General features: G+C 41.2%; 4 protein-coding genes across 4 annotated transcripts; 2 read left to right on the top strand and 2 right to left on the bottom strand.

Moving 5' to 3' along the window:
• Positions 1-364: 364 nt before the first annotated feature.
• Positions 365-2373, bottom strand: MELLADRAFT_108383 (uncharacterized protein; the record flags this gene model as incomplete). Its single annotated transcript, XM_007412135.1, has 4 exons — positions 365-450; positions 549-656; positions 855-2231; positions 2367-2373. The coding sequence occupies 4 exons, from the start codon at positions 2371-2373 to the stop codon at positions 365-367; spliced, it is 1578 nt and encodes a 525-aa protein (XP_007412197.1).
• Positions 2374-4051: 1678 nt separating this feature from the next.
• MELLADRAFT_37441 (uncharacterized protein) lies at positions 4052-4973 on the bottom strand (the record flags this gene model as incomplete). The annotated part of the gene is made up of 4 exons (XM_007412134.1): positions 4052-4089; positions 4178-4290; positions 4360-4749; positions 4840-4973. Coding segments are annotated over 4 exons (675 nt in total), but the record flags the coding sequence as incomplete, so codon positions are not given.
• Positions 4974-7499: 2526 nt separating this feature from the next.
• On the top strand, positions 7500-8128 carry MELLADRAFT_64819 (uncharacterized protein; the record flags this gene model as incomplete). The annotated part of the gene is made up of 3 exons (XM_007412257.1): positions 7500-7590; positions 7693-7803; positions 8001-8128. 3 exons carry the CDS (start codon positions 7500-7502, stop codon positions 8126-8128), a joined length of 330 nt encoding a protein of 109 aa, XP_007412319.1.
• A 3397-nt stretch (positions 8129-11525) lies between these two features.
• MELLADRAFT_78313 (uncharacterized protein) lies at positions 11526-14661 on the top strand (the record flags this gene model as incomplete). The annotated part of the gene is made up of 13 exons (XM_007412258.1): positions 11526-11754; positions 11818-11879; positions 11968-12044; positions 12124-12186; positions 12291-12407; positions 12568-12729; positions 12810-12985; positions 13066-13134; positions 13202-13420; positions 13513-13575; positions 13647-13681; positions 13756-13974; positions 14033-14661. The coding sequence occupies 13 exons, from the start codon at positions 11653-11655 to the stop codon at positions 14142-14144; spliced, it is 1476 nt and encodes a 491-aa protein (XP_007412320.1).
• Positions 14662-23429: the final 8768 nt, after the last annotated feature.

The following is a 23429-nucleotide window of genomic DNA, read 5'->3' as shown; positions in this document are numbered from 1 at the left end:
TAAACAAAACTCGAATTCTATCTAATTTTTCATTTTAAAGATTCCAAATTACCAATCAAAGATTGTATCCTCCAAAACTATTTCCCAGATCTACTACAATGTATTACATTTTGTGAAAGCTATCATTGTAACCATATATCACCAAGAGTATACCAAATCTTTTTCCAATCCAGAGATCATTACATATGATCTTTGACTTATATTTCAATAATAAGAACCAATCCAAATGATACCAATTTTACCAACTTTACCAAGACAATACGTTTCCCCAAAGATAAAAACAAGGCAGATAGAAAACCAAGGTGATTTCAAAAGGATTCTTCTACCCTGGAATCCTTCCTTCACCCGATGCTCTTCAGCATCCTTAACCGTCTTCAGACACCACGTCGGAATCACCCATTACTGCGCCCCCGTCCAAGTTCGGTTGCGCGCTCATGACCGTATCCGGGTCTGGTTTCAAGAGCAAATCCAAAAGATGAACCAGTCTGAGAGATAAGAGACCTAATCTTGTATGATACAAAACAAAAGGCGCAGGATAAATGACTTACCAAATGAATCGATGTTCGGGTCTTTCGAGAGTGCCGTAAAGCTACGATCAGGTACCGAGGCAGCAAGACCTTTCAGAACTGGCGAGTAGTTGTACTTGATGATCGCCCCTTATAAAATTAACAAATATATCATTCAGCAACACAAAAAAGTATCTGAAGGACCAATATCGATGGCTTTACCTGTATCGTTCAGCTTTTGTTCGTATTCATTCACTCCTTCTGTTGAGTTGAATTTCCAAATGGATGAGAAGCAATGTCAGAGATCATGTAGAATGGGTAAATCGACTTTATAAGATAAGTACAAACCCTCCGTGGCGTTCATTTTGAACGTGATGATCCAGCTTGTCATAGGATCCGGCGAAGCCTGGCTTGTTTTCGGTTTCTCGGCTTGGGTGTCTTGATCCATTGTATCGTTCTTGCTACTCGTCGGCATCCCGTCGTTTCTTGCTGGTCCATCTTGCGGACTTTGGTCTGGAGTGGCTTCCGGAGTGGCTCCTGGAGTAATTCCGGGAGCGGCTCCGTCTGGAGCAGCTCTGGAAGCGGATTCGGGAGTAGCGGTGGGAGTTGCTGTGGGGGTGGCCTCGGTAGTGGCCTCGGAAGTCGTTGGCGACGGCGAAGGAGTCTCGATGGGTGCTTGAGAAACAGGCGTTGGAACCTGTGTTTCGTTCCTGACCGGCGCGCTGGGACCTGGAACAATTCTAGAAGAAGAGTTAGACGGAGAAGTCAAGTTGTGAGCTTTACCTTTCTTCATGGTCATCTTTTTCTTTGACCCTTTGTCCTTGCCCGTCCTGTTGGTCGTCATGTTTCGCGAACTTGCGCCTTTGTTCGAAGTTTCCGCCGTGTGTTTCGATTTTCTTGAAGAGTGGATTTCGGGGTCGAATGACGTGGAGTTCTGGTTCTTCGATTGGTTCTTCATCACGCCTTGTCCGTTTTTCTTCTTCTTGGGCTTGAGTTCAGAGTTCTGTGGCGCAGGTTTGTGGGAGGAAGTTGTCCGGTTGGCCTTTTCATCTTCACTCGACGCCTGAATCATGTGCTTCGGCTGGCTCGTAGGACGGGAAGACTTGTGAGTTGATCCATTCATGGTTTGATTCCTGTTCTTGGAGTTGGTCAGGTCGTAACCGAATGGCTTCTTCCGGCGTCCGTCTTTAGTCTTCTTCAAATCAAGTCTAGTAAGATTTCCTAAATTCAGCTTGCTTTGTGAATCGTGAGTTGAGATCGAGTGTGTATGATCAGCTTGATTGGGAGCATGTATCATATGAGTTGCTTCAGCCGACGTCCTGTTCTTGTGCCGTGACCCGTCGAATGCCATGCTATCTTCTTTCGTGCGCTTCGGCCCATGTAGTGATTTGTCGTGGGGGTGATCGGGAATGGTAGCATTTCTCCGTGGCCTGCTCTGACTCTCCATTTTCTTCTCGACTTTCGTCTTTAGCTTCTTCTTCTGCTTCTCCGGCTTTTGCTGATCAGTGGTTGGCCGTTCCGCGGGTTCATCTTCTCGTTTGTTGAATCTTAACATTGTCGAGCTGTCCAGGCTTGAGTCCATCGAGGTGCTGAGCCGCACAGGTTCCGTAGTCACACCTAGCCAAGTTCTGACTTCGAAAAACTTCGCGGAAAATGTGGTGAATCCCATCAAGGGATTGTTGACCGCAAGTGGTTCTTGCGGGAGACGCATCAAGCTGTTTCCGGCTGTTGTGGCGGGTTTCGAAAACCAGTGGCAGTCGGAGAAGTCCACAAGATGAGAACGCGAGAAAAAGTTTGAAGATAATCCAAAGGTTAGCAAACGTGTATTTTGTTATAGATCGGAACAAGGTGAAAACTTACCAATCATGTTTAATTGAGTTTTTTGTTGACTTTATTTGTCCGCTTGAGATTGGTGAAAACTGTCGAGATCAACTCGGCGTGTTTGAAATAAGTTAAGAATTGAATAAATTGAAACTAACGAGATCAACTCGTCGAGTTCACGTTAAAGAAGGGGTAGGTAAAGTGAGCAAAGAAAATCTAATAAAGGTAACAAACAAAAAACTTGAAGTACTGCAGACAACGTTGGAGATCAAAGATGAAATTCAACTTGGGTAAAGAGTTAAAAAGTTGGATGATGGGATGGATAAACTCATAGAAATGTGGGTTAAGTTGATAAATAGTAAGGCAAGGATGAGGAAAGGATTGGATTCGATAAATCGCAAGATGGAATACATTTATATAGCTGTCCTTGTGATTCAAGAGATGGCAGATTGCCGGTCAGAGTCGGTGGTCTAACATCCCACTCTTCAAACTACGTCATCTGGTTTTTCTTTGAGTTCTTGATATGGATGAAGTCATGAATTGAGATGAAAAAGTTTACTTCACCACTCGCCGTCGGCGACCAACAAGCCTTCTTTTGTTTCGGTCAACAAGCCTTTCTATCGATTGATAGCTTCCATTCGGATCACACCACATTTACCGAACTGATCCGATCGATCATGTAATGCGCGCTTGTGGTATCAATGTTATTTTTCTTGAAGCCATCTTTGAAAAAAATTATGGATGGGTTACCTATGAGTCAAAGGGAATCTGTCAATTGCGCCAAACTTGACTGAAAACCGGTTCATTTGATGACGTCAGATTGAAGAAGACATGGAAAGGACGAAAAACCAACTGCAAGCCATCGTTCGATTTAACACGACACCCAAGAACCCAACGTCGGCGTGATGATATCCATATTGACTTGTCCAAATCTCTACAAATCCATCCGATTTTAATTCAAGCCTCGGCCAATGATGAAAAGTTGAGAGACTCTTCCAAAGCGGTTGAAGAAGATCACAGACAAAAGAATGAAAATACTGAATGACCTCATAAGATATGTAATAATGGAGGATTGATCAATGAGAATGAAATGAAAAAGTCAGAAGGAATTGGTTGAATACAACCTTCGCAATAGCATTGTGAGACCAAAAACTTAATCCTCATCAAATTGGCTGTCACTGGTCCTTATCTGAAAACTCAAGGCACAATCAGATCACACCAACGTTTTTCCTGATGGATGACTAAACGAGGCTATAACTCTTCAGAAACAGAAAGCACCCCAGGTTTTCAACACAACACTTTGCTTGCCTTCTTTCTCAGTTTCTTCATAACCTTATGAGAAGGGGCCTACATTACTACTCAGCCACGATTTCAAGGTCTCGCAAAGTCTCAATCAGTCATATGCTTATGTGCTAGAGGGCTGATTCTATGGGTTGATACAGCAATAAGGTAAATAGGATCGAACGTGTCGAATTTTCATAAGAGAAGATCAAGATGTTACATGAATTGAGTGGGGGTTTACTGATTGGATTACAAGTTTGTATCGGATGACATGTGAATCAGATATACCGATTTTCTTGGTGTACATCAGACATCCTATGCAATTAATACAAATATGATGAGTCGTGAGGAAATACAGAGCTCTAGTTGAGAGGAGACAGGATTGAAAAATGACAATCATCCTTCGCTCAAACACATGTCAAGGATGATTGATGTGTTGATATTCATTTGCGATTAGATTGCATTCCGAGGATTTGTACCACTGGTGAAGAGATGTAACAGAGCAGAAAGTGAAGATCCGAATTTCAGTATGTATAAGATATATACGATGGATGACATGTTCAACTTACGTCGGATGAAGATGTTGATGGAGTCCATAATCAGTCCTACAGACTCATTGACCGGATCCGCCTTCATCTGTCCATGCTCCACTAGCTTGGCATGATGCAAAATCTTTTGAGTGCTGTAGAATGGGGTGTCAGTCTTAGTGAAAAATCACACCATAATCAAAGAGTCCGAGATGGCAACATACTCATATAGGACAAATCCAGAAAAGACTGCGAGACCTCCGTATAGAGAGATGGCCTCAGTGGTCATTAATGTACGAGCGGCTGTGACGGGAAGAACGAGTGGTGCTAAACTACTCAAGGCGACAACTGAGACACCGGCCAGCAATGGTCCACCTAGATAGAGATATTGATTCGTCTTGGCCGTAGCACCAACGTATGACAAAGAACCAATGATACCAATCGTATAAAGTGCAGCTTTGGAGAGAAGAACAGGCGAATAAAAGTAAAGTGGGGAGAGGGTAGCTGCTTGACAACCAGTGAACGCGAGCCAGAATCCATATTTTTGTAATGTGTTATCAGGTGATGTGCGTAGAGTACAAAACATAGTTCCGATTGAACCCGCAAGACCAAGCCTGAATGAAATGACCGAAAACAACTGATGAGTAATCAACTCAGGAAGCTAGGATTCTTTGGGACAAATGTTTTATTCCCGTTGAACTCACCCAACGACCATTAAGGGGTTCATACTCATCATTCGAGCAGTCAATCCATTTTTGAACATACCCTTTGCAAGGAGGGCAGTGATAGTAAGGCCGACACCAGTATGTTGGAATGTACTGTTCAACAAATTTCGCTCTGTCGCGCTGAGAGGTTCAGCACGTTTATCACGGTTTAGGAATCCATCGATCAAGACGAGCTGTGATAGCAAAAACAATGAGGGTCATTCAGCTACTGCTTATGTGATCTGCAGGTTTTGCAATCGCGATTTTTTTCGAATGATTTGGCTTACCGAGCCGATGACCGCTGCCGAGCTTATAAAGAGTTGCTTATAGTTCTTCTTCTGAAATACCTTTGAGGGAGCGTATGCTGGAGTATTTGTGAAAGATCGGAAACAGTTTCGGTAGCCGATTTTTGAAGGTGACGGAATCTTCCCTAGTGAAGGGGTATTGTAAGAAGTTGAATAAAGGTTTTTGTACGAGTAGTTCGAGGTAGTAAAGAGTCTTTTAGAATATAGTTGAGCAGCAGAAGACTCATGAACGAGTCTTGTGGTGATGCCGAATGGTTTACTGATGAGATAAGACATGATGTGATGGTGAATTGGAAGGATGAAGCAGACTCGTTGGATTTGGAAGCTCGATCAAATTTGGACTTTTGATTTACATACAATTTATTACACAGCCTTCACGGGGTCATCTGATTCTGCGGTGCTTTCTCGAAAGTACCGTGAATTGCCTGAAAAGACTTAACAGCCAGATACGTACATAAGCTTCTCTGTCACGAGTCCATTTCACATGGCTAACAGGCCAGAATATGAGCTGACATAGGACCTGAAGTGTGACATGACTGGATTGGACACCAGAAATTCAGAAATAGGAAAATCCTCATAAACCTCTAGCGGGAAATAGTGGCATCACATGGGTGGCAGAGGCACCCAGCAGAACAGTCATCTATGTATATACTGGCGGGTACAAAAGCTTCGGCATTTGTTGAGGTCAGCAAATTATGGACAAAGTTCACATATTTTAGATAGCGTTGACCTGCTCTCGTCAATTGGTCCACGCCATCAACGAGAAAGGATCGATCAGTCCAAGAGATGATTTTCAAAAACCCATCCATACGAGGTATATGCGCTAGGATAGGCTTGGATAGACATCGCATCTTGGAAAAGCAGAGGTGAAGTACAAAAGGCGGGTTGGACTCGGGATTAGCGTGACGAGACTATGAAGTTGAAAAGTGTTTAGTCCCAGTGCCGGAAGATACACACTCAGGGTTGATGATCCTAACCTGATGCTTCAGCGTTATGGCAACCCTTGAGATGGTATCCAGGTTATAAGAGAGCTTGCGGATGTGAGATCAATAAGATACACACTCAATGTTGATGATCCTGACCTGGTGCTTGAACTTCAGCGTTATGGCCACCCTTGAGATGGTATCCAGGTTATAAGAGAGCTTGTGGATGTGAGATCAATAGGATTTTGAGAAGTTTGAACTGACTTAAACTGATCTAGGGATTTTGATGGTGACGACTGATTCGTTATTTGCGCCCATGCGGTTTCGTAAAAACACATACCTGAGCTCATAAAGTTGAAAGTGTGGAGGTGAAGATGCCACACATCATCTCTTGAATCTTGAGACATCTTAGCAAAAGTGAAAGTTTAAAACCATCGCAACCTGGATCTCTTAAACCTCCTGCAGGTACGGCATCTTTTCCGTGACCATCGACGCAGTCAGCGTTCACTTAAAGTTCGGAATGTGCAGGTCGTCAGTTTTCCTTTCGCGAGTCTGCGATTTTGGAGATCGTGTCGGCCGCCAGAGCTATATAACTTTTGGTTCTATAAGCATGTCAGACTTTGGTTGGACAAACCAATCAGGTGACTCGCCATCAATGATAGGAGCACCAGGACACCATTCTGGAGAAATTCTGCAACGCCATCTTCGATGACCGGTTCATCGCGGCTAAATGTATGAGCGATGTTGTATTAGTAAGCTGGAATTTTGAGATTGCATCTGAACTTGGGAACGCTACGCTCACGAGTATCTGGACGTCAGTACATCCGATTGAGGTATTTTTTTTCAAGCAAAGCTTGATCTCTTGAGCCTAGGAGTACACGCATTGATTTCCGAGTGTTCAAGTGATATAGTCATTTTAGCTCATCTGCATAGCATTCTAGACCCATGCTCTAGGAGTTTCACAATCCAAAAAGACGTGGGACTGACAGGCCGTCAATCCAAAGGTAGGGGAAGAATCAAGTCAATCTTTATGATAGTTATGATAGTAGATTGGGCAGATCTCAGATTGGGGGTATCAGACTCTACCAAGTCTTGAGACATCTTGCAACGGACGATCAACCGACACAGCAAGCCCGCATGCTTTCGAAGGTTGAACTCACAGGGATCATACATTGTATTTCGCATTGAGAGAGTTTGGCACGCGAGAGGAAACTTGAGACTGGGCCTTTTCACGAACACCTTGCAACTCGGTCCAAGTGACTCCAACAGCTATAAATACGGTCCACATTTGGGTCAAGTCTCCAATATCCTCATCAAATCAGCGTCGGTCAGCATTCTCTCGAATCCATTATTTGATATCTTTATATCTTTCAACCTCACATTACCCATAGAATACATTCAAATAAAGTCTTTAATATACCCTTATAAGAAGATGTTAGCCAGCAAGTTTTTATCGTACACTTGCGCCCTTCTCATTTCGAGCTACGTGGCCAGCGGTCACCCTATGACTTTGCACAAGAATGGTGAATTTCTTTCTATCCTCTCTGACTTCGACTACAGTTTTGAGGGACTGTTAAAGCAATAGTGAGAAGAAGTTGAACAGTTGACTTACTTGTGAATACCAGGTCTCCAAGCTAATCGCGTGAAAGAAGCTCGCTCGCCTAAATCTCTCAATCTCCTCCTTTCAGACTCTGGTGAAGCAGCTCTTGGAACGCAGCAAAAGAAGCGTAGTCCAAGTAAGTCACAGTCTGCTGTTCCTGTTTAAATTGTCTGGAGTCTGACATTGTGATTGTACAAAAAAGTCGATTGTAAGTTATGCTCGCTCAAGGTGGAGTCAACGCACACTATCAACCATCACAGTGAGCACTTTCTTGATACCAACGACGCCAAACTGATGGAGAGCTAATCATTGAGATGCGCTGGGATTATACAGAGAGAAATGCTGCGAAGCAGGTCAAGCCGGCTGGCCCGGTTGACAACAAAAGGAAACGCGATGAGAAAGTTGTTAATATTTCTGAGAAATCGATCTTGGACCCAAAGATTGTTTTGTCGATAGGCTAAGCAGATTTGGAATTTCCCTCAACATTCAGACTGGTATCTTTATTGCAGTTTTTTAATATGATCTCTCATCAGATGAGCGCAGCATAGAAAGATGTGTACATGTGTTTTACCTTTGATCTGAAGATTTTTATGTGTGCTGCTCCATTGTCGACCATGATAAGTAAATGAAACTTTGAAAGACAACCAATAAGCGTCAGTAAAGCCTTACGGTCATTCCACAATTTTATGGTGTGCAGCGCTCGAGAAAATCTGAAGGCGAAGCCCTTTGTCTTGTAAGGCTTCTGCCAGCTATCTTACTTTGACCTATGCACCGCACTCGCCCATTGTTCCTTGGAGTCGGCTTGACTACATAAGCGAAAATGCCTTGTCGTGAGTCATCCAAATAGCTGCATGTTGATATTCATCCACAAAAAGAGAATGGAAGACCTTTGCAAGCCTCTTTTTCGGTATGTTTCCTGCCAGTGCTGGTCAGAACTGCGTGCTGCACGCTCGGAGTCGCCCCTCTACATAAAAAAGTCTAGACCGATGGAGGACACGGCCGATTATCTCATTTTGTTTTGTTAGGGACATCTCTCAAGTTCTCCGCATATTAATCAAGGGGATGGTCGCATCCGCAGAGCTTTGGGAACGCGTCGGCAGTTCATGGCAAAGATTTCAATATCGATTTCCCTCAGCATCGTTAGATTACATAGGCATGAGTTGGAGTCTTTTTCTCTTCGTCTAAATTTTTGATTGTTGCTCTCGGTTTTGATTGTCAAGTCTGATCTCAAGTCTGATCTCAATGTGCATCAGGTATGACGTACGGGATAGCACAAAGATGGTGACATGATACTGAATGCGTTGGCGAGCAAATGATCAAATGATCTATATAGTTGCTTTAACAGGTTTGAACAGTGAGAACACCTTACTATTAATTGTGATACATCCACTTCTATTCTTTAAGATGCCTGAACAATCCGATGATGATAAGATAGAACACATCTTTACGGTCGAGGTGCGTCTAGGTCAGTGGACAACGGGCTCAACTTAGAAAGCCCTTATTCCGTGAGCGCGTCTTTAGAAACGGGCGCAGTTGTTCATAAATGAGGTTGTGTGTAAAATTCAACACATCCTCGGTATTGCGGTACTGTGTGAAATCTAATTGACGCAAAGGGAATACACATGGAGCGAGTTCCTAGCTAAGTAGGGAATGTTCCCAAAGTTTCGCGGATGCGACCATCTTCTGGATCAACTGTGAGTATCGGCACAGGGCTACAAGCTACGGTGGCCGTGGACGGACAAATCGGACAAAACCCAACATATGCAAAAATTGTCATACAGCCCCCCTCGAAAGCCTTGCTCGGCGTCTGCCGACCCTGACTATTGCTCCCCGCCCGCCTACTTGTCCGTTGCTCAAGTCGGGTCTAGTTTGTGTTTAGGTGACTTTTACTTTTGCTAACAATTTCCTTGCCGCGACTTGCCAACTACGCCAAAACGTACTTTTATGTTTGATGGAAACACGTTTTCTGTACATGCACACCGAGTCTTTTGTAATTGATGGTCTTGAAATGAATGAACGGTTTCATTTCGATCGTTTTCATTTCGATTAGTTAATGAAGATGTTGACTCAGATTTAGACCCCTAAAGCTGGATTTGGATAGTTTTCAGTTTTGAATCGCATCCATTCCGATTATCAACTTCTCCAGGATGATCTCCAACATTACAAGATTGATCACATTCAAAAAAACTCATCACTTTAACCACATTCAAAGAAATTATAGTAAACCAACAACTGATGAACCAACAACAGATCAAGCAATCAATCAAAAACACAAACAAGCTAATATTGTTGGTATTCTTCCTCCAAACTCATTAGGATATTGATTTCAATTTCCAAAGTTTTGATTTCTTTTCATAGAAACTTGAACCTTGTAAGCTACAACCCAAAAAGACAATGAAAGAAAAAGACTTTTAATTTGTAAATACAAAATATCTATCTTGTTTTGGTGTTTATCGAGATCGAACACAATACAGTTGACTCCCTCAAAATCCATACCTTTTTATGGACCCCAATTGCTATGGCTTTTGTGGGTTTATGGCTTTCAAGGGAGTTATTTTAGGGCAATCTACCAATTTTATGGACTGAAATTTCCATGGATTAACTGGGAGTATGGGGTAAGAGGGGTATGGGTTTCGAGGGAGTCGACTGTATCCTAACTGGATGTAATGATTGTTCAACCCCGCTTTCCTCAATTCCACTGACAATTGAAACAAAAGGGACTGGGCGAAGCGCTGCAAAAATCCAATTCAACCGTAGTTGAAATACTATCGCAAGCAATCCAGCCCCTGTTGAATCAATATCAAAATTCCCTATTTTTATTAGTCAACTTCATGAGACTAAAAAAAATAGGGTGGCGCATAGCCGGTTGCCATCATCTGATGGGCTCTCCAATCCAAAACTTCCTACTCCTCAGCCAAAAGCCTTAGGCTGACCGCATCAGGATTGCCTGATATACCTTTCACAGATAAGGCTGTGGCCCTGAGCTCTCCGGTGGTGGTGCCCACGGGGGAGCCCGAAAAGGAAGTTTGTACCTTTGGGTTGGGGTCCTCATGAAGAACCCCTTGCGAGATAGACGTTGGAACATCCTATAGAAGTTGAGCAAGCAATCGGGTCTGTGGGAATATGGCCTTGGGAATGAACCCGGACTCAGCTTTGTCATCCCAATGAGATTTTGAACGGGGCACTTGGACATGCGAAAGGTCAGTGATATGTTCCTCCTGTTTAAATCTCTTCGGACAACTTCCTTGCTATACTTGCGCTAATTCAGGTGGCAAAATCCTGTGCTCGTCCGAACTTCGCCCAGTCCCTAAAGAGTGCCATGGTAGACTCAGAAGACAGAAATCCGCAGGTCAGCAAGTCTTCCTCAAAGGATCGGGTGGACCACTGGATTAGACCACTGTATTTGACCCGAGTGATCATACTTCAAAGTTCATCATATTCTTACGCCGCGAGTTGCCAAATGGGTCACAATGTACAAAAGGTATACTTCCAATGATGTACCGACGTGTAGCACAGCGGGACGGGCCTAGTAAGCTCGGCTCGGGGGGCGGAGGAGCGCTTTTGAGATGGACTGTATGGCAATTTTTGCATATTTTGGGTTTTGTCCGATTTGTCCGTCCACGGCCACCGTAACAAGCCGATTCACCCACACACCCAAAACGCCCTCAATTGGTCATCGTAATGCCATGAAGGATGTAATTAGTGAGTCTGGACAGGTCTGGACCTCTTGTTCTCATCTATATTCTGAATGCAGCAAGCCAGACTGAGGGCCTGTGATTTTTGATCGAGGAGCTAGCGTCGTAAATGTTGGTATGTCTTTCGGTGACCTGCTCCTTTTTAACACATGCAAGTTACAACAAGTCATTGCGTCTCCTCAATCAGTGTCAAGCAGAGCTGTACTTTACGCATATCACTTCGTTTGCGCATATGCGATTTTCTTCCAACTCTCAGCCAGTCAGTCGGATCTGATCAGCACGTCTATACCATGGCCTCTTCAGCGTTGGCTACAATCAACTTCGTCAACCACATCCCCCATAATGTTAATCCATACGTCAAGGTAGCACATCATATGCAAGCTTTGATGAATGTACGGGCCTGGCTCTTTTTGAATATCGATAAAAAACTCAGCTAATGCCCACTTGTGTTTCAGCTCCCTCACTTGCCACCTTGGCTCACCTCGATACAGTATTGTACGATTTTCTTATACATCATGTGAGTTTTTTGAATCTTTCATGGCTTTGATGGACACAAGTGAATGAAAGTTATCTAAAAGACGCTATGTTTCACGGCGTGACTTCAGGGTCTTTATGCAAGCTGTGAAGCTCTTGAACACTCACGTCCAAGCCAAGCATCTCACGTTGGTTTCATTTTGTCGACGTACGTTTTTGAGCCCGTTAATCAATGCGTACTCAGTCCATAAATCGACTTTGAATTTCATTCATCTTCGGGAACAAAGTCGGCTTGGTCCAGGTAGAGTTCCCCGTCGTGATGGCCATTGTGCATATCCTTTACGCTCCATGTGAGTCTCAATTTTTCATTCTCTTTAGTCTTCATGAAGCTCTGTGAGGAAGTGGTAGGTAGCACAAGTCGCGTAATTTTGACCTCAGTCCGTCAAATTTTCAGTGGTTATATTTGACATAATTTTTCTGGAATTGGTCAACGCCAGGTATATTAATGACATGTCTGTAGAAATGATTGTTTTCGGCTGCAAGTTTCTTCTACTTGAGTTTAGCTCATGGTACGTCCCGCATGAGTGGAAGAACGAAGATTGCTGAAAGGAAAAGAGAGTACATACTAATCACATCTTCATTGGCAACGTTTTTACTCTAGGTGTACGTTTGACATGTCTGAGGTTTGATTAATCCCGGGAACTTCTGCTGACATATGTAGTTCCCGTTAGGTTTTGTCTGGGTCTGCGCGTGCCAAGTCGCATCACACTTCTACGCATCACCACCCCATAACCCCTCCGCCTCGTTGCACCAGAAGCACAACCGAACTTTAAATCCGATAGTGCGATGGTGGGCAAATGTCTCGTTTTTGGCGGTCATCCTGATTTCATCATGTGAGTCAATTATTAGCTTCGTTGTTAGATCTGGCGACTTGAACTTTGTTCAAGCGATGTTTCTCATTTTGTTTTTCAAGTTTTTGTTGTGTACTTCTACGCAATAGCTGATATCGAGTATAACTCAGCCAAAAGAATTTTGCACGCAATTGTCGGAGAACTGAACTCCAAAGCTCGTCACTTCAACCCTCAAACGTACAGTACCCTCGATATTCTGCCACTTTTGACCCCGGCCTTGGCAGTCGTCCCTCATGCGGTGAGTCAATGATCACTCACTTTGTGATTGTTTACACAGCTGACATTGCTACATCATCATGCGTTGAATCGTATATCAAGCATCTGAGTGCTCACTTTACCCGAGTCGGCATCATCTGCCATCTGGCTGTCTTGATTCTTCTCACTATCGTACGTCTATGGAGCTTCAATTCGAAAATCTGAACGTAGCTTGACTAACGGTGAATTCACCTTCAAGACTTACCTTCCTACCCTTTGGGTATCTTTCTATCGGATATACGCGGAATCTGATCTTGAGCGGAGATTGTGCGCTCCTTTGGAGGAGATCGAGGGGGAATCTCGCGATAGATTATCAAGGACCGTCTCTAAGACCCGGTCACAGAGGAGGACTGTTGTCTGGCAGGCAATTGCGTGGTTCAGTGGAACTTTAAGCGCGACTTTGATCCTTGTTACTCAAGTAAGTGGAGGACTTCCAGGCTTCATAAATCTTCATCTCGCGCTGCGAATTCTACATAGCCCCAATGAGCTGATGCACGTCCGTACGTGTAGCTTTCATTCATGAGGGGTGACAATTTCTTGCAAGACGAGAAGTGGATCATTCTGACTTATGTTGTACGTGAAAGCATCTCGATATTGCCTATTTGTCTTGATCTTGATCTTGTGAGCTGAGTCGGTTACTACAGGGATTACATCTGCCGTTTGGGTTTTTGTGTAATATGTAAGTAACTTTCAATCGCATCTTGTCTTGATTAATACAGTCAGTTGCTCATTGACATGAGCTTCTGGTCGCAGAATATTATTTAATCTCAATGGATACGCGCTTCAAAAATATCCGCAAGACAAATTTAACTCTGTTCGCGAACAATCAGTTCGGTGGGAAGAAGACGAACAACTCGCGACCAATGCTCCCAGCAAAGGATCATCCCCCCCAACTTTGAAGATACAAGAAATTTATGTGTCACAAGAGAATCTTCCACGACCCGTTGGATCTCTTTTCGTTGCAATGCCCACGTAAGTTGTGTGATGGTTCTTTCTATTCGGGTCACAGTGGACTAACAATTAACCATAGGTCTACTTACAAAAGTGACCCCAGGCTGGATCGGTCATCCCGAGATTTCTTTGTTATCAGCCCTGACGGAACCCTTCATCATGGCAAACAATCCCCGCATCTGGATATTTGAAGTAAAATGGTCTTCCTCCTCTACCCAGCTTGAGAATACTTTATCAATAACTCAGGTAGGATGTACCATATTCTCTTTTGTCACTGAGGCACTTGACGTGCTTTCAAATTTAGCCCACGCGTACCATGGACTTTCATCATGTGAACAGCTCAGCTCTTAGCACATGTCTCAATCAACTGATAGATGAAAGACGTCACCAAATCAGTTTATCTCTCGTTTTATCAGATCAACCTATTTTCAATCTTTGTTTCCAGATTTTAATATTTTATCATGATTTATGTACTAGCAAAGAGTTGTAAGTATCACTTGACATAACCTACATACCAGTCTGGTATCAGGAGATATCCTGGATAAGTAGTAGGTTTCAGATCAGGACTGCTGCAGCGGACAATACATTTCAAAGTTTCAATTATCTCAAATAATTTCATATAAATCCAATTGGGATACTTTCATTTATTTTTCTTTGAAGAGATTTCTGAATAAAAACTTTCTGTGTGTACTCTGATTCAGGGGTTCTGAGCAGATCATTATATCTCTTCAAAAAGTAGAGAAAGTTCCTCGCCCCAAATGTTGAGCTGGTATGTAGGGCCTATTTGAAAATCATTTGTGTAAGGTGTCCTGGATGATGTGGTCCCCCTCTATTGCCTACACCACCAAGACACTCCAATGTCTACCAGATGTCCCCTTTATAACCCAGCTTGTATGAGTGTTGTAGAGGTGAATCCGTATCTTGGCTTATTGTAATTTTTCTGTACCAAACAAATGTAGGCAAATATAGTGCTTACCCCTGAAAATAAGGAAATTGAATTGGATCTCTAAAACCTATCCCCTCACTGCCAACATATTTGCCTCAGGTTGAGAAATCCAAGGCATCATCAGATAAATCCTGTCCGAGGTTTCAATCCAAGGCAATCTTATGCGTCATGAAATGGCACAGATCAAATCCTCAGACAAGAGCTGTTGGAGGGTTTAGACCCAAGAATGCCTCGGATTGTGAGATCCAAGGTGAAAATGTTGGCAGTGCCTCCGCCAAAGCTCACCTTTTTTGGATTCCAAAAGTGGTTTTGGAATGGTGAGATTGAAGACTATGTATCTATATTGTTTTGGAAGAATCAATTTTTTTTTGCTTTTCAAACTTCAATTCTTGGGGCACAACCCCATTCTACATTTCCTTCTTTTCAGGGATAAGCACTGTGGTGTTTCCACAATAGCCTTGATCTCATGGCTCGCCCAAGCATAAACACTGATGCCTGTGTGGACTTCACTGGGTAATTGGTTTTGGGACAAACTTGTCATCAATTTGTGATCCATCTTGTATGAAGGACCTATCAACTCACCCGTCTTCTTCTAATCCCTTGATTTGGGCTATCAACTTCCTGGTTGATAAATTGTTTGCATCTGTCATCAAGGTTTCCAATAACTGTGTAGAAGGAGGGATCATTGTAGTATGTTCTATCTTTCCTGATTAACAGGCTAACATTTCCTGAAGATCTGTAATTTTCAAAGTGTATGGCTGTCCAATGTAAAGAAGGATGAGTATAATTCTCTTCTGCTTCATTTCTACACTTCCTGCACAAGTGTTATTCAAATTATTCCACAACTTGCTTATATTTCTACTAAAGTCTTCAGTGACAGGACTCAACAGTATTATGTCACAGTGATCAGTCGTCAATACATCAAATTGCTTAAACTCATCAGAGTCCCCAGCTGTTGCTCGCGACTGAGCCCCAGCAAGGACTCAGGACAACAAAGGCTCTCCTGGCCTGTGAGGGTCAAGCCTTTTTGGTGGAGGCCCTCGCAGTCCTTAGAAAACATTTTTGCCCAATTGTGAAATTTCTTGGTCCAAAGAAAGTTAATGTTGAAGTTGAGGGATAAGTCCAAAGAGACCTATCAAGCAGGATCTCATGGGAGAAGACAATTGTGAGACATATGACTTCTCTTGAATTTCCATTGATACCGACTCTAGACGAGGACAGGCATCTATCAAAAAAATACCAAGGAAGTCCAGCCCCTCCCTTAGATTTTTGCTCCAAAAGTCGGTGAATTTTGAGGGATATGTGTCATTCTTGTAGCAATAACATGTGTGTAAATTAGTGTTACATACAAATACAGGGACACTAGGGTCAGAAATCTCTAACTTCTGGAGCCAAAATGGATGGGAGGGGATTGACTTCCTCAGGCTTTTTTTGATCAATATGTGCGTCTAAGAACCGCACACAAACGATCTCTTTGGCCCAAGAAATTTCACAATCAGGGGGCAAAGTTTTATAAGGACTGTGAGGCTCTCCACCAAAAAGGCTTGACCCTCACAGGCCAGGAGAGCCTTTGTTGTCCTGAGTCCTTGCTGGGGCTCAGTCGCAAGCGACAGCGTGGGACTTTGACGAGTTTACAAATTTCTGAGACTCTTTGTCTTCTTGCTTTAGAACTATACACCCATTCCCATTTTAGTTATTCTACAAATAATATGCACACCAATAGCATTGTATGACTTACATTGTTTCCAATTCTCCTGAGCTATTTTTGGGTGTCTCACAAGTCAGATTCTTGAGCTTGATTTGACGTCAGATCAGTCTTCTGAAGTAGAAGCAAAGATTTCCTGATTACATTGTTTCTGAACAAGTTGATCCAAATGAAGAGATTCTGGGACAGCTTACCTTCAATATATCTTATGTCAGAGACTTCACACTCATTCAAAAGTGTGGTTCATGAGCTTGAATGGCAGTGTGAAAACTCTTTCAAGCTAAAGAAAGACTTCATGCTGTCAGTGTCACATCCTTGGAAAGGAATGTGGATATGTCAAACAATCTGAACAAAAATCTAGAAATGAAGTCTGACAATTTTGAAAGATGATATTTCCAAGATGAGGAAATTTTTGATCAAACAAAAAAGAGAAATGAGTGAATTGAGATAACAAAAGGAGTTAATCAAGAAAAGAAAAGTCTAAGGGCTTGTTTGGTACAGCTTAAATTAAGCTACTTATGTCAAAATTTGACTTTCATAAGTAGAATTTGGAAAAGCCCGTTTGGCACGGGATTTTTAGAACTTTTCAAATCTACTTACGGTACCAATAATTAGCTTATATTGCTACTTAAAATAAAGAGCCATTGAGCTCCTTATTTTTTTAATAAGCTACTTATTTGGCCCAAAATCCCAATCTCACATCTTTTTTTCAAATCGTACAAGTCCCATCTTCAATACCCCCCCATCCCAACTTCAACTCACATCACCATTAGTTCAACCAACAATGGGCCGTTGTGGTGATCTATTTATGGGATCGATCAATAAAATTAATCATTATAACTTTATCAAATTATTTAAGAACTTCAGTGTAGTAGAAAATTTGAAATGAAGGTTTTCAGATCAATTGAAGCTCTTAGAGGCTTATGTGTAGTTATTAACTCAAGATTATGTCATCTTATTTCAAATATATTCTTAAGATCAATATAGTTTACTTACAAAGTTATCACAAAAAGACAGAAAAAGAAAACATAAGAAAAATTCGAAAATATAGGTGTAAAAGTTGGAAAATGGTTTTTAGGGTATTATTAATAAAGTTATGGGTATTATGAGGTTAGAATATGAAAGAACAACATTTTATTATACAGCAAAGATTTTAATCTTGGAGGTTGATAAGGAAAAACAGAAGTTATTAGCAGAAAGGTACTTTTTTGAGGATGGTAAACAAGGGTTATACGTGTAGTTTACATATGTAATGGTGGTAGTAGTGGAAATTACGGTTGCCAAGGGGATTCCCCGGGATTTTTAAGGCTATAGAAGATGATGACATATTTCATGAGCAAGGAAAAGGGAGTAGGAGCTGTGAAAAGTGAAGAAAATGGGTGAATTTCGTCGAAAATGGAGGTTTTCAGCTAATTACATATGCCAAATGACGTCAGATTAGGTTGATAAATAGCTCATTCAACGCAGAAGAGTTTATTACATAATGTACAACCTTTAAACCATTAGTAAAGGAGGTGTATGTAAAGAGTTATAAGGGAAATAAGAAATTGGTGTGAATCTTGAATTTACAGTCACAAGTCAACATGTAACACCAAAAACCTTAACTTCACAACTAAATATCTTACTCAGACCTCATCAGAAATATGTCATATGGGTGTCATAAATGATAAGTATCACAAGGGCTACAAGATTCACTATAGTAGTTCAAAATTGGACCCCATCTGGAAAAATTCGTAATCTCAAAAATTGGTTTGCAGCTAGTTTACAAGGATAAAATCACCTGTATTCATCTTAAGAAGTGCTGTACATTAAATCATTGTGTCATTGATCACTTTTGGCTGTGAAAATTACATCATACATTGGTAACAAGATCATTACATTGCGTCATTACATGGTTTTTAGGGTTCTTTAGGCGGATTTGGCTGTTTTTTTAGGCTGTTGACTATTGTAGTGGTTGTTACATGTGGATATAAGTACTCCTTGATGATTTTGGGATTGTTGTTCCCTTTTCTGCATCTTATACCTTTGTTGTAGTGTTTTAAATCATCATTTATTTACTATATTTGTACTAAGATCACTTAAATCCGCCCCTTCAAAGCAAGGAGAAATTTATTTACGTGTGTTAAATACTATAAGTCAATTTGGGAATAATACTTAACAAAATTATTGCTAGTAATAACATAGTGTGTGGACTTTTTGCGCTTAAAATCTGGGAATAATACTACACAACAGTATTGCTTTATTTCTTTGGTGCCTTTATCTTTTTCTCTATTATCACAAAGTGGTCAGCAAGTGCCCTTGTGCTGGTTTCTTTGAAGAAGTCAGTACAAAGGCAATTTCTACTATATTACACATAGTAGATCATCCCTTCTTAGGTGCTGTAAAGCTCTTGTTGAGCTTTAAATACTACACTGTTGTGTTGCATTGTGAGCAACGGCCGTTGCGCGCAACACAACAGATGGCTTTTTCACCCACCCAGCCGCAACACATCAAGCAAAGAGTTGACCGCTGCATTGCTCACAGTTGCGTGCCCATTGCTTGCCGTTGCGGTGCCCGTTGCTCATTGTTGCTTGCAACGCAACATGATCAAACTCATTTGCACAGGGATATGCGCAAAGAAAGTTGTAATATAAACAATGAATTGAAAGGAAAAAAAACAAAAGAGGACACCAGAAAGGATCCAGTCATGAAGTGAATGCTCACTTTTGCAATTAAAATAGAGGATGAATGATCAAAGGTCCAAGCTGTGAAATCCAAAAAGCGAAGTAGACTTGAATCAGAATCCCAATCACAACAATCATCGATCTACATAGTTGAACCTACGTATTTGATCAAGAGAACCGTCTTCCATGCTGTTCAAAGGAATCAATCAGAATCAGTCTAAAGCAGGAGGATGAGATTCTAGAGATACTCAACAGATTTGACGTCCTAGGTCCTTGAAGATGATCTTGTCTCCATCCAGAATGTTGTATTCTGATAACAGTTTTTGGTCACTATTGAGAACCTTTTTTTATCAACCCCACTTAGTCATTGACAAGTTGGATCAAGCTTAATAAGATGATTTGGTCAAACCAATATCAGTTTCATCAAATCAAAGGGATACCAAAGAACAGATCGATGAAAGAACTCTAACCTTTATATTTTTCTTGATGATAGATTTGAGGTCTTGAACAGTAAATCAATTGACGGATTGATTTTCATTCAATTTGACTTTGAATGAGTTAAAACCCTTTGAACAAGACTTGAGGGCTAATGACACCATTGAGTGAGGGAAGTTATAGAGTCTCTGATGCATTGTTGAAGTGTGCAATTGACGAGGAGAAGATAGTTAGGAGTTACGAGTGAAGTATGCAATCAAATTAGGAAAGATTATTAGGAGATATGTGTTATTGAAGGAAAAGAGGAAGAAGATGAAAAATCATCTTCAAGTTAGAAGATATTAATTATGACATCACATCAAATGTGTTGAAATCATTAACTACATATAGACTCTATCTCTGAACTCAACTTACTTCTCTTTCCCCATCTGTGGGAAGAGAAGTAAGTAAATATTTCTTTTCGATCTTAATCTTATTTTGTTTTCCTTTATAATGTTGTTTGCTTACATGTTATGGTTGTATCTGTTGGACTGAATCCAAACAAAAACAAAATCTCAGTATAAGATAAAGAAAAAAAAGACAAAAATCTTATATAAAGATTTTGTAATGATACAGTCAGATGAAAAAGAAAAATCTATCAGACTGATGTTTAGATACCAGGTTATAAAGAAAAACACAAAATGAAATTTACAACTATCACTGCCAGAATTAAAGAGGTTCCCAGATGGGAATATGGGTTGTAGGGATCAGACCGCCATTGTAATATATGTAGTCACAAAGGCTGTCTGATTCCTGCAACCCATATTCCCATCTGGGAACCTCTTTAATGCTGGCAGTGTATGACATCATAGGATCAGTGACGTAACATTCTTCATTGAGCTATATGATGTAATATGGTAAATTAAGAAATACAGAAATGAATAAAATCAAAAGACATTTGTGAGAAATACATTAATATTTAATAAGATGTTTTGAAGCACAGAATCAAATCCAACAGTATTGTTTCTATTGAAGAAAGAAGCCCTCTTCAGATCCAGAGATCAGTTATCTAACATACAATAACTTATATACTAAACAACTGTACCACCTTATAGGTACAAACTACTTTCTTTTCATCTCACTCTCATCATTACTTACTCTGTTATCTTTCTAAATCACATTACCGTTGTTATAGGTCAGAGGTTCATTAATCAGGTTGTTGTTCAAGTTTGTGCTGATAAGCTGTAGAGCTTACTACTAGGTGAATATAATCATATATTTGGGAAGAGAAAAAGAAGCCCTCTTCAGATCCAGAGATCAGTTATCTAACATCCGATAACTTATATACTAATCAATTGTACCATCCTATACGTCAGAGGTTCATTAATCAGGTTGTTGTTCGAGTTTGTGCTGATAAGCTGTAGAGCTTACTGCTAGATCCCTGTTCCAAGACTCTGAGACATTCATATGCATTCTCCCCAATCTTCATTTCATCAAATCTACACTTTCAAACTCTTCTCAACAACTCAAACAGAACACTCAACCTATCCACAACACCAGAGCTTCAGTACTCTAGTTCAACACCAGTGCCAGTGAGATCACTTGCATATTATTCCTTCAATCTTTCCTTCTTTTTCCCACTCAGGGGCTCAACATACCTTCCCTCAAACTGGCATCTACCACCATAGGCCCAAAGAGATGTTGCCAGAAGGGATGCTGAGCTGCCAGTGCTGATGATGATATACAGCAGGAACTTGAGTGGGCCGGACTGGCCCCGTTGCCCCGTTGTGTTGCCAGCAACGGCAGCGCACCACAACACAACACAACAGTAAATTTACCTGCTCCTGAGGGGCAACGCACCGAGCAACACCTGAACCGTTGTGTTGCCCGCCGTTGCTTGTGTGCACCCGTTGCGGTGTAAGTGTCATTTTACTACTCACTGGGAGGCCAGTGAGTACGTCCAGCTCAATCCAATCTCAATCCGATCTCAAATCCATGTCAGTTCAATATCAATCCAATCTCAATGTTTGGCCTAGAGTAGCAGACAAACAACCTTCCAGAATGAACTGGAATAAAGTTTGGTTGTATGTCCATACATGAAGGTGTCAGAATGTCTGGAAGGTTTGAGAGGGTATGCAGCTCATGCATATCACCCACTCAAACATAATTGGGGGTCAAACTGATATTGAACTGACATTGAATTGAGATTGGATTGAGGTGAATGGAACTCACTGGCCTGCCAGTGACTAGTAAAATTACACTGTGTTTGTTGCTTGACTTTGCTCACTCAAAGCAACACACTGGCCCAACATTGGTTCAACACAATGCTTGATTGACACCATTCTTCACCTCGAATCACCATACACCACACCTCCTCTAATGATATCACTCAATTGAGCCGTCTATCTAAATGATGAGAAAGCTAGTTATTTCTATTGTTCACTAGAAAATCAATCACACTGGTCAATAAGCAAAACAAAAGTTCAATATGCAAAAAAGTATTTCATTTTTTTGGAATTAATCAAATCTTCAGACAAGAAAATTATGAGTAAAAAAGTAAATCAATTGCTGGTTTTGGAACTAAAAACAAATCAAAAGATGTGAAAGTTGAAAAGTTGAAACGGTCAACAAGATTTTGGCTGACAAACAAATTATGGCTTTTCTGTACTCTTAAGTTGACTTTTTGATGAAAGTCAACTTGAAACCAAAATTGACTTTCCGGGGTCGGAAAGTTTGTACCTTACAAACTTTTGTAAGTCAAACCAAATGTGCCCTAAACCATCCTAACAGAATTTCATTTCAAACTCACCCTCAATGCAACATGTCAAGATATGTGGTGTCAATGTGTTACTGAATTTATTTGGGGAATTGCTAGACACCGCCCACACGGTACACCTGAGTAGGCGCTGTCAAACAGCGCCTACAGCACATAGGTGCTGATTTTTGGCACCTACATCTCAAATTGGGACAATTTTCTCAAAGTGAAAAAAGTGACATGATGTATCACATGTGATTTACTTATTCAAATGAGCAGACAACTGAGCAGACCTGTATGTACATGGTAGCCACCTGTTTACTCAGCCTGTTGCACATATGTAGTATGGGTGTTATGGCTCAGGTGTGCATTAGTAGATCATGACGCTTTTGTGACAAACTATACTCTTGATCAACTTACCATTCCCACTTCAGGATAATGTATGATGTTTACAGTGCAATCTTGTTACTTTTTACTGCCAAATTTGAAAACTGAATCACAGAACCAATCAAAACCCATACCAAAAAATCTTGCACCCAACTTTTTTAATTGCCCAGGTAGGACTGTACATTTTTTTTAGTTTTATGTACAAGTGCTTCTGGAAAAGATACAACACATTAGCTGGGGCCAGCGGAAAAATGTGTAGTATCTTTTCTGGATGCACTTTTACAACCAATTTCAGAAGGATTGACCACTTTCTTTGGAAAAAAATTGTTGTTGTTGGCACCAATGGTCAAAAAATGATCAAAAAACCGGTTTTACAGGTTTTGTCATCTCCACATGCTGTAAATTGGAAGAGAACAAAACTTGGGCAAGAAGCAAAACAGGCTTTGTATTCCATGATGTAAGTTTGATAAATACATTCTTTCTCACATCAGCTGTATTTCAATATATCAGAATCTGATACTAATCTTTGGTACATCAAAGTTTTCTATCTATCCAACAGTCTGGTGACCAGCAATTCTAGCATATGGTCTGGCTTACATGGAAGTA

This window comes from Melampsora larici-populina (assembly GCF_000204055.1).
Source record: "Melampsora larici-populina 98AG31 unplaced genomic scaffold MELLAscaffold_29, whole genome shotgun sequence".
NCBI classification, from domain to species: Eukaryota; Fungi; Basidiomycota; class Pucciniomycetes; order Pucciniales; family Melampsoraceae; genus Melampsora; species Melampsora laricis-populina.
This window is presented reverse-complemented; position numbering and strand designations above follow the sequence as displayed.